Source organism: Herpailurus yagouaroundi, unplaced genomic scaffold (genome assembly GCF_014898765.1).
Source record: "Herpailurus yagouaroundi ecotype Mexico unplaced genomic scaffold, PumYag 139, whole genome shotgun sequence".
NCBI lineage: Eukaryota > Metazoa > Chordata > Mammalia > Carnivora > Felidae > Herpailurus > Herpailurus yagouaroundi.
In genome coordinates this window covers 48,998,927-49,013,451 of record NW_024412394.1, presented here as the reverse complement: position 1 = coordinate 49,013,451, position 14,525 = coordinate 48,998,927, and the positions used below count along the sequence as shown (strand labels likewise).

General features: G+C 44.5%; 1 protein-coding gene and 1 long non-coding RNA gene across 7 annotated transcripts in view; one reads left to right on the top strand and one right to left on the bottom strand.

Annotated features, from left to right (window-relative positions):
• Positions 1-14,525, bottom strand: part of ANKRD6 (ankyrin repeat domain 6) — a 216,411-nt gene that overhangs the window by 81,443 nt on the left and 120,443 nt on the right. For 2 of the 4 annotated variants that reach the window (XM_040474162.1, XM_040474164.1), the window contains exon 2: positions 2,949-3,213. In XM_040474162.1, coding sequence (XP_040330096.1) covers positions 2,949-3,068 — 120 coding nt within the window. In that variant the 5' untranslated portion in view covers positions 3,069-3,213. Of the gene's footprint in view, positions 1-2,948; positions 4,188-13,518; positions 13,598-14,525 lie in introns of those variants that run through there. The other 2 variants (XM_040474163.1, XM_040474166.1) reach the window with 2 other exon arrangements.
• Positions 5,598-11,460, top strand: LOC121029778 (uncharacterized). 3 transcript variants are annotated; one of them, XR_005789886.1, is made up of 3 exons: positions 5,598-5,771; positions 7,834-8,267; positions 10,320-11,460. It is a non-coding gene; the product is annotated as an uncharacterized LOC121029778 (long non-coding RNA). The 3 variants fall into 3 exon arrangements; XR_005789884.1 differs by lacking the exon at positions 5,598-5,771 and having other exon boundaries at positions 7,705-8,267; XR_005789885.1 differs by lacking the exon at positions 5,598-5,771 and having other exon boundaries at positions 7,705-8,267; positions 9,848-11,460.

Sequence of the window (14,525 nt, the reverse complement as noted above, 5' to 3'; positions counted from 1 at the left end):
AAATGTTCTAAAATTAAAACACGGTGATTATTGCACAACTCTGTAAATACATCAAAAATCACTGAATTCTATACTTTAAATGGGTGAATTTTATGACATGTAAGTTATACCTCAATAAACCTGTTTTTAAAAAAAGCAAATGATGAAGTCTGTTTTAAAAAGAAAACTTTCAGGGCACCTGGACAGGTCAGTTGGTTAAGTATCCGATTCTTGATTTCAGCTGAGGTCATGATCTCACAGTTGTGAGATCGAGCTCCATGTCAGGCTCTGTGCTGGGTGTGGAGCCTGCTTAAGATTCTCTCTCTCCCTCTCCCTCTGCCCCTTCCCTGCTTGCACATGCATTCTCTCCCTCAAGAAAGAAAGAAAGTTCACATTAGAAAGAAAAAGAAAACTTTCAGACTATGAGCTAAATGTTTATCAATAATTTGTTATTATAACAATTTCATTATCATTGTCTTTTTTTTTTTAATTTTTTTTTTCAACGTTTATTTATTTTTGGGACAGAGAGAGACAGAGCATGAACGGGGGAGGGGCAGAGAGAGAGAGGGAGACACAGAATCGGAAACAGGCTCCAGGCTCTGAGCCATCAGCCCAGAGCCTGACGCGGGGCTCGAACTCACGGACCGCGAGATCGTGACCTGGCTGAAGTCGGACGCCCAACCGACTGCGCCACCCAGGCGCCCCAACATTAAGTCTTTTACAGTAAGGAAACTGATGCTCTAAGAAGTCAAGCAAGTGGCACAATTAGCAAACATAGCCAAGTGAAGATATGTGAGCATGCACCCTAACTACAGAGTTCATGCACCTTCTTGCAGTTGTGATTGCCCAGACCCTGAAGAGCTGTGGGCGAATCACACCAAAGCCTGAGCTATGGCTCCCTTCACTGTCAGTTCCATACAAGCTTATCACCATTTATGTGCAGGGCATTGTTAGGCCAATAGGTGACCTCTGCATAGCCCAATATTTTGTCAGAGACAAGCATCGTGATATTGTTTATAATGAATATATATTTGGTTTTAGTGTCCGTTCCTGGCTCACAGCTCCCCAAATCCTTGGAATTTCCTAAGTGATAAGAACAACAGGAGCATCTTTTTTTACAGTAGCTGGTCTTTGTCCTCATTCCTGAAATAGCTCCAGAGACAAAAAAGTGAAAGTAATGTGTTCTTCATAATAAGCCCCTTTCAACCACACCTGAATTTATGTTAATGAGGGAACTTTTAGAAAGCCCTAAGGATGCTGCTAGTTGCCAGGGCAACCAACCATAATTAGATGGTCACATTTTCAGTCCCATCCCCTGACCTCCAGGGAGAGGGGTGCGGCTGGAGGTTGAATGTCAATGAGCAATTAGCAATGAAGCCTCCATAAAAATCCAAGGCAAGCCAGAAAACTTCTGGGCTGGGGAACACATGGAAGTTCCGGTAGGGTGGTGCACTCAGAGCGCATGGAAGCTCTGTAGCCTTTTCCTCATACCTTGCCTTATGTATCTCTTCTATCTGGCTGGTCCTCAGTTACAACCTTTCACAATGAACTAGTAATTTGGTAAGCAAAATGTCTTCCTGAGTTCTGTGAGCTGCTCTAGCAGATCAGTCAAACCCAGGGGATCGGGGGATTGTGGGAACCCTTGATTCTGTGTTGGTCAGAAGCACAGGTGACAACCTGGACTTGGCGGCTGGCATCTGAAGTGGAGTGGGGGGAAATGCAGTCTTGTGGGACTGAGCCCTTAACCTGTGAGGCCTGATGCCACCTCCAGGTAGACAGTGTCGGAATTAACTGCTTGGTGGGGCCAAAAAAGCACACGTCAGAATCATAAAATGCAGAGACCGCATGTGAGTAACTGAAAATGCGTGCTGGCCAATCTGTGCCACAGGTGGTCAGACATTAGCATTTGAAAATTAAGCTTCGCTTCTCTCCACAGCTATGTGGGGTGGCCTAGAGGGTGGGCTTTGGAGCCAGACTCTGTAGGTACAAGTAGCAATTCTGCCACCCAACAGCTGAAGAACAGACCCTGAGCAAGTAACTCTCTGTGCCTCAGGCTCTCTACATCTCTACAGTGGGGATAAAAAAAAGAACCTTTTCTAGAGGACTATAAAGTCCTTAGAGCAATACTAAGTGCTCAATAAGTGTCTTCCATCAGCATTATTTCATCTATATATTTCAACTTGTCACCTATGCAGCCTGACTTTCCCCACTTTTGCTACAATATCGCCCTTTAGCCAGTATGTTTTCTCATCTACCGTGGAATTATGTTTCCTGACCCATATGAAATGAAAGCCCAAAGAGATGGTGGCCGTCATCTGGCCCAAGTCTGTTATTGTACAGATGGGAACAGTGAGGTTCTGCACAGCCGATGGGCTGTCCTGTCCCTGTACAATAACGAGATTACTGTACATTTTTTCCAATAACTTTTTATGCCTCCCAACTTCTCCAGAGACACCTCTTGTCCATTTAGCTAAAGAAATAGATGAGAAAAGGCCATACTGTGATTTTAAAGACTGTCAAATGCTAATTACAAGTCACTCCAGGGGCACCTGGATGGCTCAGTTGGTTAAGCATCTGACTTTGGCTCAGGTCATGATCTCATGGTCTGTGAGTGCAAGCCTCACATCAGACTCTGTGCTGACATCTCAGAGCTTGGAGCTGCTTCAGATTCTGTGTCTCCCTCTCTCTCTCTGCTCCTCCCCCACTCTCACTCTGCCTCTCTCTCTCCCTTTCTCCAGAATAAATAAACATTAAAAAAAAAAAAAAAATAAGTCACTCCACTTGAAAGATAGCATTGAAAGCATTTTAATCCTCCTTCCTGCTTCCCAAACTGCCACCACTAGAAAAAAGAAAAAGCTAGTTCCATGAAAGCTTCGAACCAACACAAAAGTTGTACAGACAATGGTTATTAAGAGGTAGGCTTTTTCCCAGGGAATGGTTAAAGTGTTAGTTTTTTTTTTTCTTGTTACCTTGGTAACTGCTACCTTGGCGCCCTTGTTGATGAGCTGAACCACATTCTCTGCTTGGCCTTTGTACGCAGCTATGAGAAGGCGTTCAGAAAGTGCAGCGACCGCATCCTGCTGGCTCATGAATTAGGAGAAAAAGAGGTTTTCAGGAAAGCAGTAGACAAGTTCCTTCAGCTCAACACGATGCCACTGGCCCGGGCAGGCACCCACGGGTAAACACGCTCCCGATCATCAGAAGGTGCCTGTATTACTATGCCATCTTCGGGACCTAGGGATTACAAACAAAGTTGCCATCAGCACCGCTCAGCACACAGGACAGGCCACACACCTCCTCTCTCTGATTTTAGGGCATCTGCTGATCGCTCACTGCAGGGGACAGAAGCTGAGTGAAGACAGGACGAGCAGGAAGCACATACTCTGCACACCAAGCCCCTGAACTTGCGAGTAGAAGGCAGCAGATGTGCCAACCTCCCTCCCTTTTTCCTCCTTCAGGGACATTCTCCAGAGGACTATGGCCAAAACTGTGAGGTCTGCTCTGTACTTCCATCCCGGGTAGCAGAGGCCTGATATAACCCCATCAACATCACCTGGGTTCCAGGCCTGCCTTTGGCAGGTAACTGTACTGCGCATGATGACGAAGGGCCTTCTGGCTGTGTTTTGTGGGTCCACCACAGCCAACATGCTGATTCCCCTGGCAGGTGAAGATGCCCACGGACCACCCCCCACAGAGACCCTCAGGGGTGGGTTAAACCCTTGGGTGTTCCGCCAGCATTTACTGCAGGTTTTTTGCTTCATCCTTGTCTCACTGGGAACAGTGCAGCTTCCTGAGTTCTGGGACAGACCAAGAACTGGGCACAGGCCCGGGCCATCGCCCAGTTCCAGTTACTGCCGGAACAACCCACCTTGGGAACAACGCGGATGCTAGAAACCCTGACAGTGCATACTGCCAACCGCATCAGGAGGGCCTGGTTTTGTTGTTTCCATGCTTAACAAGAAATAAAAGGCCTACTGAAACCACCTACAGGACACAAAACCCCAGTCAGAGCAGTGGTCTAGAGGTAGTAGTAACTGTAGTAAAATTAAACTCTTCTTTCCACCAAATGACAAATGAACACAATTTTAAAGACCGACTTCTCCCAGGAGCCCTGGGCCACCATTAGAGCAAACCAAAGCCATTGGTAATTTATCCAAAGTAAAGTGTTCTTTGGAAGGAATGCTTTCAAGAATTGAACCCACTCAGGGTGCCTGGGTGGTTCAGTCGATTAAGTATCCGACTCTTAGTTTGGACTCAGGTCATGATCTCATGATTTGTGAGTTCAAGCCTCACATCTGGCTTTGTGCTGTCAGATTCTCTCTCTCCCTCTCTCTCTCTGCCCCTCCCCCATGTGTGTGCATGCTCTGTCTCTCTCAAAATAAATAAACTTAAAAAAAAAAAAAAAAGAATTGAATCCACTCCTGCTAGGACAGCAAGTAAGTGAAAGCTTCTTTGTGTTTTGAAACATACTTATTAAAAATACCTATGGGGCACCTGGGTAGCTTAGTCAGTTGAGCCTCGACTCGATACAGGCTCAAATTGTGATCTTATGGTCCTGAGATCAAGCCCTGCATCAGGCTCCACTCTCAGTGTGGAGCCTGCTTGGGATTCTCTCTTACTCTCTCTCTCTCTCTCTCTCTCTCTCTCCCTCCCTCCCTCCCTCTGTCCCTCTCTCCTGCTCGTGCACTCTCTCTCTCAAAATAAATACTTTAAAAATATTCCAATACATGCAAATACAAAGAAAATGCTGTGCCAAAAGGACTGCACTCTTCACCCTAGACCCTACCACACATTCTAATTTTGAAGGCCTGGAAGATACAGACATCTTTTACAGTTGCTTCCAGGCAAACCCAATGCTCCTTTCAACCTCTAAGACAAAGGAATTGGCCATGAGACGACTAGGAAAGATCTGGACTCTATGTGCCTTGCTCTAACTCTTGTTCACCATGACATTCCAGGCAATTCATTTTGCCAACAGCTCTGAGAGGCTGGGGTTAAATGATCACACATAAAACAGACACACACACACACACACACACACACACACACACACACACACACAAAGAGGACCATGGTGGGATTAAAGATGGCTGTTTACTATGTGAAAGTATTGGCCGAAATGTGAATAACTTCAAAAAGGTAATTATTATCCCTCCTGCCCCAACTTGTTAATCATCAACTTTTCTCACTTCATCTGTATGTTGCCCAAAATGTGGTTAAAGAATAGCAAGGAGGGGCGCCTGGGTGGCGCAGTCGGTTAAGCATCCGACTTCAGCCAGGTCACGATCTCACGGTCCGTGAGTTCGAGCCCCGCGTCAGGCTCTGGGCTGATGGCTCAGAGCCTGGAGCCTGTTTCCGATTCTGTGTCTCCCTCTCTCTCTGTCCCTCCCCCGTTCATGCTCTGTCTCTCTCTGTCCCAAAAAAAAAAAAACGTTAAAAAAAAAATTAAAAAAAAAAAAAAAAAAAGAATAGCAAGGAAAGAAAGAACCTCCACAAATCCACCTGCTCTGCTCACTGGAAATGCAACAAACCCGGAGAAGGTATGCTCCAAAGAGAGGACTCCTCTCTTAACCATGGTCAGAGACCCCTGGGATGCATGAGGAATCTCGGTTGAATGAATGAGCCAATGAAAGAATCAAGCTGAAACTCAAAACAGAGAAACAGAGCTGGAAAATCCACTGGAAATTCCCAGGGTCCCACTGAAAGACTAGTTTAGGCTTTATGTTTCCCAGACCTTTCTACAGTGTAGAAGTTGTTTTTGGAAACGCTGGATACATTCTCTCTTTATTCAGGTAATCTGTGGTATCTGTAAACCAATTATACTGAGCTTCCCAATACTGGGTTTGTCCCAATATTGCAAGAACACTCCAGGCACAAATGGCAGGAAGCTACAATATTAGTCGTGACTTCCAAACTGCTCTCCCTCCACAACCACATTGTTCATTTACTCATTTGTTGTCTTTGCACGCTCAGCCTGAACTGCCACCTTCCCCTGTATCCAAACTTTCCTTGCAGTGAGCATCTGAACGTCTCAATACAATGGCCCAATTCATACAAATACTATTAAAATTTCACTCATTTTACTTCAGAGCTTAGCTCCTGGAGATAGAGACATCCTTGCTGCAAACTAGTGCAGCCCACCAGCTGAGGTCACGAGCTCCAATCCAGCAGCACTGGCCAGTCTCCCCAGCAACAGATGCAGGGGTCAGCAGGCCTGTAGTACATGGACAGCCACTCCCCTCCGGTCCCAGACAATAAATTCAGCTCTCACCCACCCACTGCCATGGTTGCAAGCTACTGAGATAGCCTCGTTTACATAACTACCTTTGGTAAACAGCCCTTTATAAGTCTAGCACACACTACTATTCACTTTGTTTTAAGACAGAAAAAAACACTACAGTTGAGAAATATTGTCCAGACTTTTTTTTTTCTTCAGTTACAACTACTTAAGAATGAAATGCTCCCCACTCCCCACCCTATCCCACCCCCTCCACCATGGCCAATACACAGCCTGCCTGAGGCACAGGGATTTGTTGCTCACAGAATTTTGGATACCGCTCCCACCATCCCCCCACCCCCAACTAGAATTGCATAGAAAACTGCCTGCAAAGTCAGGAACAGAATCCCAGGTTTCCAGTTCCTAGTCTGTGGCTAGTATCATCCCTATGTGCTTGGGCATCTCAAGTTCATTCTCAATTGAAATCCAGTAATAGCATCACTGGTAGGATGCCCAGTATTCACCTACAGTTGCATATACACACAGGATGGGTGGGAAAGAATCAAAGTGGCTGAGTCTTCTTTTCTGTTTCCTCTCTGTACCTCCATCCTTTTGGAGGAAGGGGTTTCTCATCTGACACCTCTGAACTGATAAATCAGGAAGGCAGAGGCAGGTTGAGGGAGAGGAATAAGGAGGATAGAGGACCTTCACCAATGAGTGGGGAGGGTTGAGGAATAGAGACCTAGCAACTAGTCTGCAATCAACGAGTTAAACTTCACTGCCAACCTGTTGGGTACCTCGGCTGTAGCAGCCCCATTCCCTCATTCAACCTGAGCCTCCTCTTCCAAGTAGATCAGCTATCATTCAAGACACTTCCCACTGTTGGCAGTGAGGAATTTCTTCTGCCCTATATCTATCAATCACATCCTTCTTTGTCACAATGCTCACTTTCACAGCATTCTGGAGAAAAACATTAAATGCAAACATACTGCCAGCTCTTTAAGCAGAAATGAAATAAATCCATGATCATAAATATGCAATGAGCATCCTGAATCCAGAAAGGTATTTAGCTTCTAAGAAAGATTTCCCTGCTTTGTCCTAGCCCACCGCCCCATTTTCACTGCATTCCAATTTGCAAATGCTTTTTTTCTCTCATCACAAATGCTAGAGGGCCACACAGCTGCTTGGTCTGTGATGCGATCTGTTTTATTTTTATAGCAAAAGGTCTATGAGGTTTGCTTTTGCTGCTTTCTTGAGGATTTACAAGGAAGTCTCCCGGTACCAATATCCCCAAACTACTACATTCAGTTTCCTGACAGGCAACCTATTTTAGAAGAGACCTGCAAACAGAAGTCCCAGCCAGGCATATGCATACCCCACCCAGAGACAGTCCACAAGCACCCAGAATCAGTGGTTAAGGGAGCACCATCAGTTACGATAATTCGCTTTGCTCCCACTGCTTAAAACTCTGTAGTGAAGAGAGATCGTACTCACATCCGGGGGTCTGTCCTCCCCATTCTACATGGTGTTCTGTTGCTGGGTAATTGCTGTCAATTATTTCCTGGAGACATGATTAGCTTCCTAGGGTTGTCACGCCCAGTGGGTCTGCAATCATTTACTTGCCTTTTTCCCTCGAGCTCTCTCTGCCAACTCTGGCCAAATCACATCTGAAAGCTTATTAAGACATCCATTCAGCTCACAATGTCGTGGCTTCCTCCTAGTCTGCTCGTCACAGCTTCTGAAAGTCTTAGGGCTTCAGGTTTTGTCAGACTGCTCCCTTCTGCCGGCAGAGGACCTGTAACACTGCCCTATCGAAGAGTCAGGGAATAATTCACAAATGGGAGGAATGCTTTTGAATGAGAGAAATGAAGTCTGAACTCTGCCAGCAGTAATGCCAGGAGAAGAGAGGGATGTGCATGTTGTAAGGGAGGGAGAACGAAGGAGGGGTCAAGATCTATAATGAACCACCTTTCTGGTGACAACAGTCCACCCTCCTTGGCAGAGAGTTCCAGCACAGCGACTGCAGCCGCACGGGAGACAAGAGGCTGGGAGAGCAGCTGTTTCAGTGTTTGTAAGTCCAGAGTCTGTCTCACAAATGCTCCTCTGAGTCTCTGTGGGGTGGGGGAAGGGAGAAGACAGGGAGCAAAACTGTTCAAGTGCTGTCAGTGGTCCTAAACATCACAGGGGTGTCCTCCAGACCACTTGTAGAAGCAACAGAAAACTAACTCCCCAACTGAAGCAGTCCTAGAAAGGAAGAGTAGAAAGTCAAATTTCATTTTGACTTGAGCCGCATCACCACTTTTTCCTTATTTCTAAAGCAAGAATTATTGGTCCTGAAGATGGGAGAATTAATGTCAACGTAAACCCTCCCTGATCAAGACCTTGCCCCCATCTCCTTGAGGATAGCAGCTCTTACGGGCAACAGGCTGGGATTCTGCTGTGGCCATTATCTGGTTTATACCAAAGGCAGAACAGCCAGACTCACGGCAGTGCGTTACAGGGAGACAAAGCGCCAATAGAATGACAAGCTTATTTTTAGCATGCAACAATCGTACTAGTTTAGCCAGAGGTGGTGACTGCTGGATACTGCCATCACCCCTAGGGGACAAATCAGGTTAGAACAGAGACTAATGTGACTGACTCCCTACGTTAAAGAAACCGGCCCTGATGAGTCTCAGCGAGGGCCCAAAGGCCAGATGAGAAATGTAAACTGAATGTGACAGAAGTATAAAGAAAGGAGTGGTTACTTTTCTCAAAGCTTCTGGGACATTTCCTTCTTCTGAGAATATGTATTCCGCAGGTAGGGACCCTCAACATAATACTATCAATGAGAACAGTACAGCACTGGCCATTCACAGAGCCTGGTGTCCACAAATGCTATCTCCAAAACACCAGGACAACAGGCACAGAGCAAGCCCATGACTCATTTTCTATACCTCACTATTGCAAAGGAATGCGTATGCTACCTGAAGTACAGTACTTCTGACACTTACTGAATCTTTGAAATAATCACCTTTGCAGGAGGCATATGGAAGCTGTTGCAGTAAAAAGCTGAGTGACATCAGGAAACCTGTGACATACTCTACCATAAAGAAAAGCTGCTACAAAATGTAAAAATAGTACCCGAGGCATAAAAATATCATTGAATGAAGTTATGACTGTCAGAAAGCTTGTGGTGTAGAGACCTCTTCTTTTCACATGGGACAATAATTACTTGTTGACTGCCCAGCACTGCTACATCACCAGAGCCACCAAGCTGGGGCTACTGAAATCACATATGCTGATATCTGCATGCTCAAAATCCAGAACAGGAGTCATTGCTGAGCTTTCTGCAGTCCCTTCTTTCCCCAGATAAGGCAATCATGACTGTGTCTGTGCTCTTACAGTTTTCTATAAGCTTCCATTATGGGCTGATTTGTCTCCCCCCCCAAATTCATATGTTGAGGCCTAACCCACACTGTGACTGTATTTGGAAATAGGGCCTTTAGGAGGTAATTAAAATAAAATGAGGTCTTAAGGGTGGGGCTCTGATCTGATAGGATTAGCGTCCTTATAAGAGAGACATCAATGGAAGTCTTTCTCTCCCTCTCTTTCCCTCATTCTCCCCCTCATCATACTCCTACCCACCTCACCCCCCACCCCCATTCTCAGAAGAAAGGCCATGTGAATACAGAGCAAGAAAATGGCCACCTGCAAGCCAGGAAGAAAGTCCTCACCAAAACCCAAACCCTCCTGGACCTTGATCTTGAACTTCCAGGCTCGAGAACTGTGAGAAAATAAATTTCTATTATTTAAGCCACTCAATCTATTGTATCTTGTTATGGCAGCCTGAGCTAAGACAGCTCCCCTCATGGTGGAATTGCTGGCATGGACTCAAGATCAATATTCCTACTTAGACTAAACTCCTTGAGGACAGGAATTCTGTTTTGGTTATCTTGTATTCCAGTACCTGGCATGGTTCCTAGAACATAGCTCGTCTTTAATGTGTGTTATGTGGATGTCAGAAAAAACTAATAACTAATTGCTTTCCCTAGTCATTAACTGGTCTTCAGGAGCCTGTAGATCCCATGAGAAATAGAGAAGTGTCACCAAGTCAGCAAACCTTTTTCTCCTTCCCCCACAGATGAGGCAGGCTATGGCTCCCGAACCTCCAAGAGAACTAAACGGATGTAGTCCTTCTCCTGTCTCCCTCCCTCCCCAAAATAGAGGACCACAGCTGCTGGGAGAAGAATTACCAGCCTCAAGACAGACCCGACCCAGTGACACAGGTCTGTCAGCACCCCAAGGACTGGACAGCGCCACAGCCCCTCCAGGAATTTTCTTCTCCCTACCCTCAACCCCTGTTGGGTAAAACCACAAACACTAAAGACAAACCAAAAGAAGCAATATCACATTATAATAAAACCAATCCCCACACATTAGTCTACCTTCCATGCATACATTTCTCCCTCCCACTTGTTAAATCGCTTTGATCAGGCTTCTTTCTGCCCCCAATTCTCACTAAACTGTTGATGTTGAAGACTGTGGGCACAAAGAACTATAGAATCAAGGAGAGGATTCTTTCTTGCTTAGTGTGCTATGGGTGAAAGGGAACAGCAAAGTTCTCACAGAAAAGGGTAGGTCTGGGATGTGTGATGGAAGATATGTAGGATTTTGTTAGGTAGAGAAGGGTAGAGGAGATAGGCCGAAAAAACCAGCAAGAGCAAAACAGGCAGCGTTGGTCTGCAAGTGCACATCATGAATGGGAAAGACACGCAAAGAGACTGTTGCAGCTGAAGCTTATAATACATGGGCAATGATCCAGAGATCACGTTGCAAAGTTGGGCTGTGAAAAAAATTTCATATCATGCCAAAGACATTGGTTTGTATGTTGCATTTGTGATGGGAGCCCTAGAAGTTGGTAAGCAGAATAGAAACTAGTTATTTTTTACTCAACTTGGAATTCAAGAATTCCAAGAATTGGATTAAGTATAATTATGGGTTGATGCTACACTTTCAAGATTGTAGGCACATGGCTTTCTTTCTCTTTCTTCATTTATTTCTTCTTTAATTCCTTCCTTTCCTCTCTCCTCCTTTCTTTTTATGTTAATAGGTTTAGGTTTACAGAAAACTTAGCAGAAAGTACAAAGTTTCCATGTGCCCTCCACCCATTACTGCCCCTACCCTCTGCCAGTTTCCACACATTTTGCATTGGTGTGGAAAATGTTACAATTGATGAGTCAATATTGATACACTACTATTAAATAAATCTATGGTTTACATTAGGGTTCTTTGTGTTGTATAGTTGCATGGGTTTGGACAAATGTAAAATGAGGTATATACACCATTACAGTAACAAACAGAATAGTTTCACTGGCCTAATGCTCCCCCTATTTATCCCTCCCTTCCCCCAACTCCTGGCAACCACCAAACTTATTACTATCTCTATAGTTTTTGCCTTTTCCCAGAATGTCATATAGTTGGAATCCCACAGTTTATAACCTTTTCAGTTGGCTTCTTTCACTTGGTAATATGCATTGAAGTTTCCTCCATGTCTTTTCATGGCTTTATAGCTCAATTTTTAATCACTAAATAATATTCCATTCTACAGATATGTCAGTTTGTTCATTGATGCACCTATTAAAGGACATCTTGGTTGTGCCCAAGTTTTAGCAATTATTAATAAAGCTGCTATAAACATTCATGTGCAGGTTTCTGTGTTATACTTTTAAAAAAATCTCATTTGGGTAAATACTAAGGAGTACCACTGCTAAATCATATGCTAGGAAATGTTTAGCTTTATAAGAAACTGCTATACTATCTTCCGAAACAGCTATAACATTTTGCATTCCCATCAGCTGATTTTACATTGACCTAATTGCCAAATGCAATGGTGACTTTCGGTTCTTACCTTATATGATTTCTCTGTTGTATTAGGCACTGCTATCGTTCCTTCATCACACTTCCTTCTCCTTTGGTTTCTGTGACCCAGTCTCTCTTCATTCTCCCACCATCCCTTAAATTATTTATTTTTCTCATTCAGGGGCTCTTCTTTCACTGGTCCCTTAAGTGCTGCAAGTCCCTGAGATTCTATCCCTGATTGCCTTATCTTCTCATTTTCTTCTCTGGAAAAATCTCAGTTACCCACCTCCCCACCCCCCGCTGCTGCTGCCCACATGCTCCTCTGCTGCCTAGATACAGACTTCTTTAGCCTCAATCACTTACTCTGAAGCTCCATATTTTAAGCACCCAACCATTTAACAGACATTTTACTTGGATGTCCCCCATCAACATGTTCACAACCAAATCATCATCCTTCTTTCAAACCCATTCCCCTTCCTGTGTCCCCATCTTGGTGAAGGACTCCACCTTTCATCTACCTGCCTACTTCTCTAAACTGGAACATGCCTCCCATGCCTGATTCTCCTTCCCCCACTTCCCCATTCCATAAATTACCAAATCCTTCTGATATGAGACAGTAATGCACAGAGATTAAAAATGAGAGTTTTGGGGCGCCTGGGTGGCGCAGTCGGTTAAGCGTCCGACTTCAGCCAGGTCACGATCTCGCGGTCCGTGAGTTCGAGCCCCGCGTCGGGCTCTGGGCTGATGGCTCAGAGCCTGGAGCCTGTTTCCGATTCTGTGTCTCCCTCTCTCTCTGCCCCTCCCCCGTTCATGCTCTGTCTCTCTCTGTCCCAAAAATAAATAAACGTTGAAAAAAAAATTAAAAAAAAAAAAGAAATATTTAAAAAATGAGAGTTTTGAGGTCAAGATTGCCAGGGCTCAAATCTCAGCTCGGCCACTTACTTTGGGCAAGTTTCTAATGACTCTAAGCCTGTTCTCTCATGCATAAAATAGAACAGTTCTTACCTCACTGGGTTGTTGCAAAGATTGAATGAGCTATTACACACACTATACAATGCCTGGCACATAGAAAGCACTCAGTAAATATAAGCATGGCTATATGATTGCTGCTTACAGGTGCTTTGATCTGTTCTCTCTTCTCTAGTTGCATTGCCACTGCTTTCAGTATTCATCATTTATTTTTTTTTTTAATTTTTATTTTTTTAATTTACATCCAAGTTAGCATATAGTGCAACAATTATTTCAGGAGTAGATTCCTTGGTGTCCCTTACCCTCTTAGCCCCTCCCCCCTCCCCCAACCCCTCCAGTAACCCTCTGTTTGGTCTCCACATTTATGAGTCTCTTCTGTTTTGTCCCCCTCCCTGTTTTCATATTATTTTTGCTTCCCTTCCCTTATGTTCATCTGTTTTGTACCTTAAATTCCTCATATGAGTGAAGTCATATGATACTTGTCTTTCTCTGAGTATGAAATCATTTCTTACCTGAACTATCACAGTGGTCTCTGACTGGATGCTAAAGATGTTTCTTGAAATTCTGCTTGTGATCATCTAAACTTGGAAACTGGGATAAGAAAAGTGAAGTAGTTTTCAGCTTGTGAAATGGAAGCTGCTGATGCAGATGAGATTTTAACAAGGGAAAAGTAGGCCAGACTAATGTCCAGGATGCTGACAGTGAGTGTACTTTGGCTCACAGTACATCTTCAATAAAAGATAACTTTGCAGACATCAATATAACCTGCCTGGATAGTTGTTGGGATTTATTAAACTAGACCCTCAGGAAAGATAGAGCCATTGAGCCCATAGTGTTAAATTCTCTCTCTTTGGACTGGGCCTTAGAAGATCACTGAGCCATTAAGATGTAAGTTCCCCTTTCTGATATGTCAATGATAGAAGAAAGGGAGTAATGAGAAACTTCTCTTCTAGTTTGTTTCAAGATGGCAAAGATGGCAAACAGACAGATGAGCTGCACTGCAGGAGGAGTCATTAACACTGTGCCCATCTGCCAAGCAATAGTCTGCTAAGTGGCGGCACCTAGGTCTTTGGTACAGTTATTTTGCCTTTGTTTATGGACCTCTCATCCTCTGTGCCTCTGGACAAAGAGCATCTTATGACCAGACCATTCAGGGGTTATGGAGACTGTTAATCACAGGACAGAAGTTTGCATGCACTCCTTGTCTCAAGTCCTGCCTACTCCCTCCCCGACCTTAATATACGTGATCGCTGTCAGAATGCTCTTTTCACAACAACTGTGATAGTGCTTCCTCTTTGCTTATAACCCTCATGACTCACGTTACCCCAGAACAAAGTCCAGTGAGACATGACCCGGTCTTACCTCTCTCTCCAACCACCTCCTCTGCTGACACCCCACCCACCCACTCTGCACTCTGGCTTGGCCATAAGTGTACTCAGAACACCTTAAAAGAACCATCCTGCCATTTTTGCTTATAATACTCTTTAGATCTTTTCCAAACTCTTTCTTATCCTTCAAA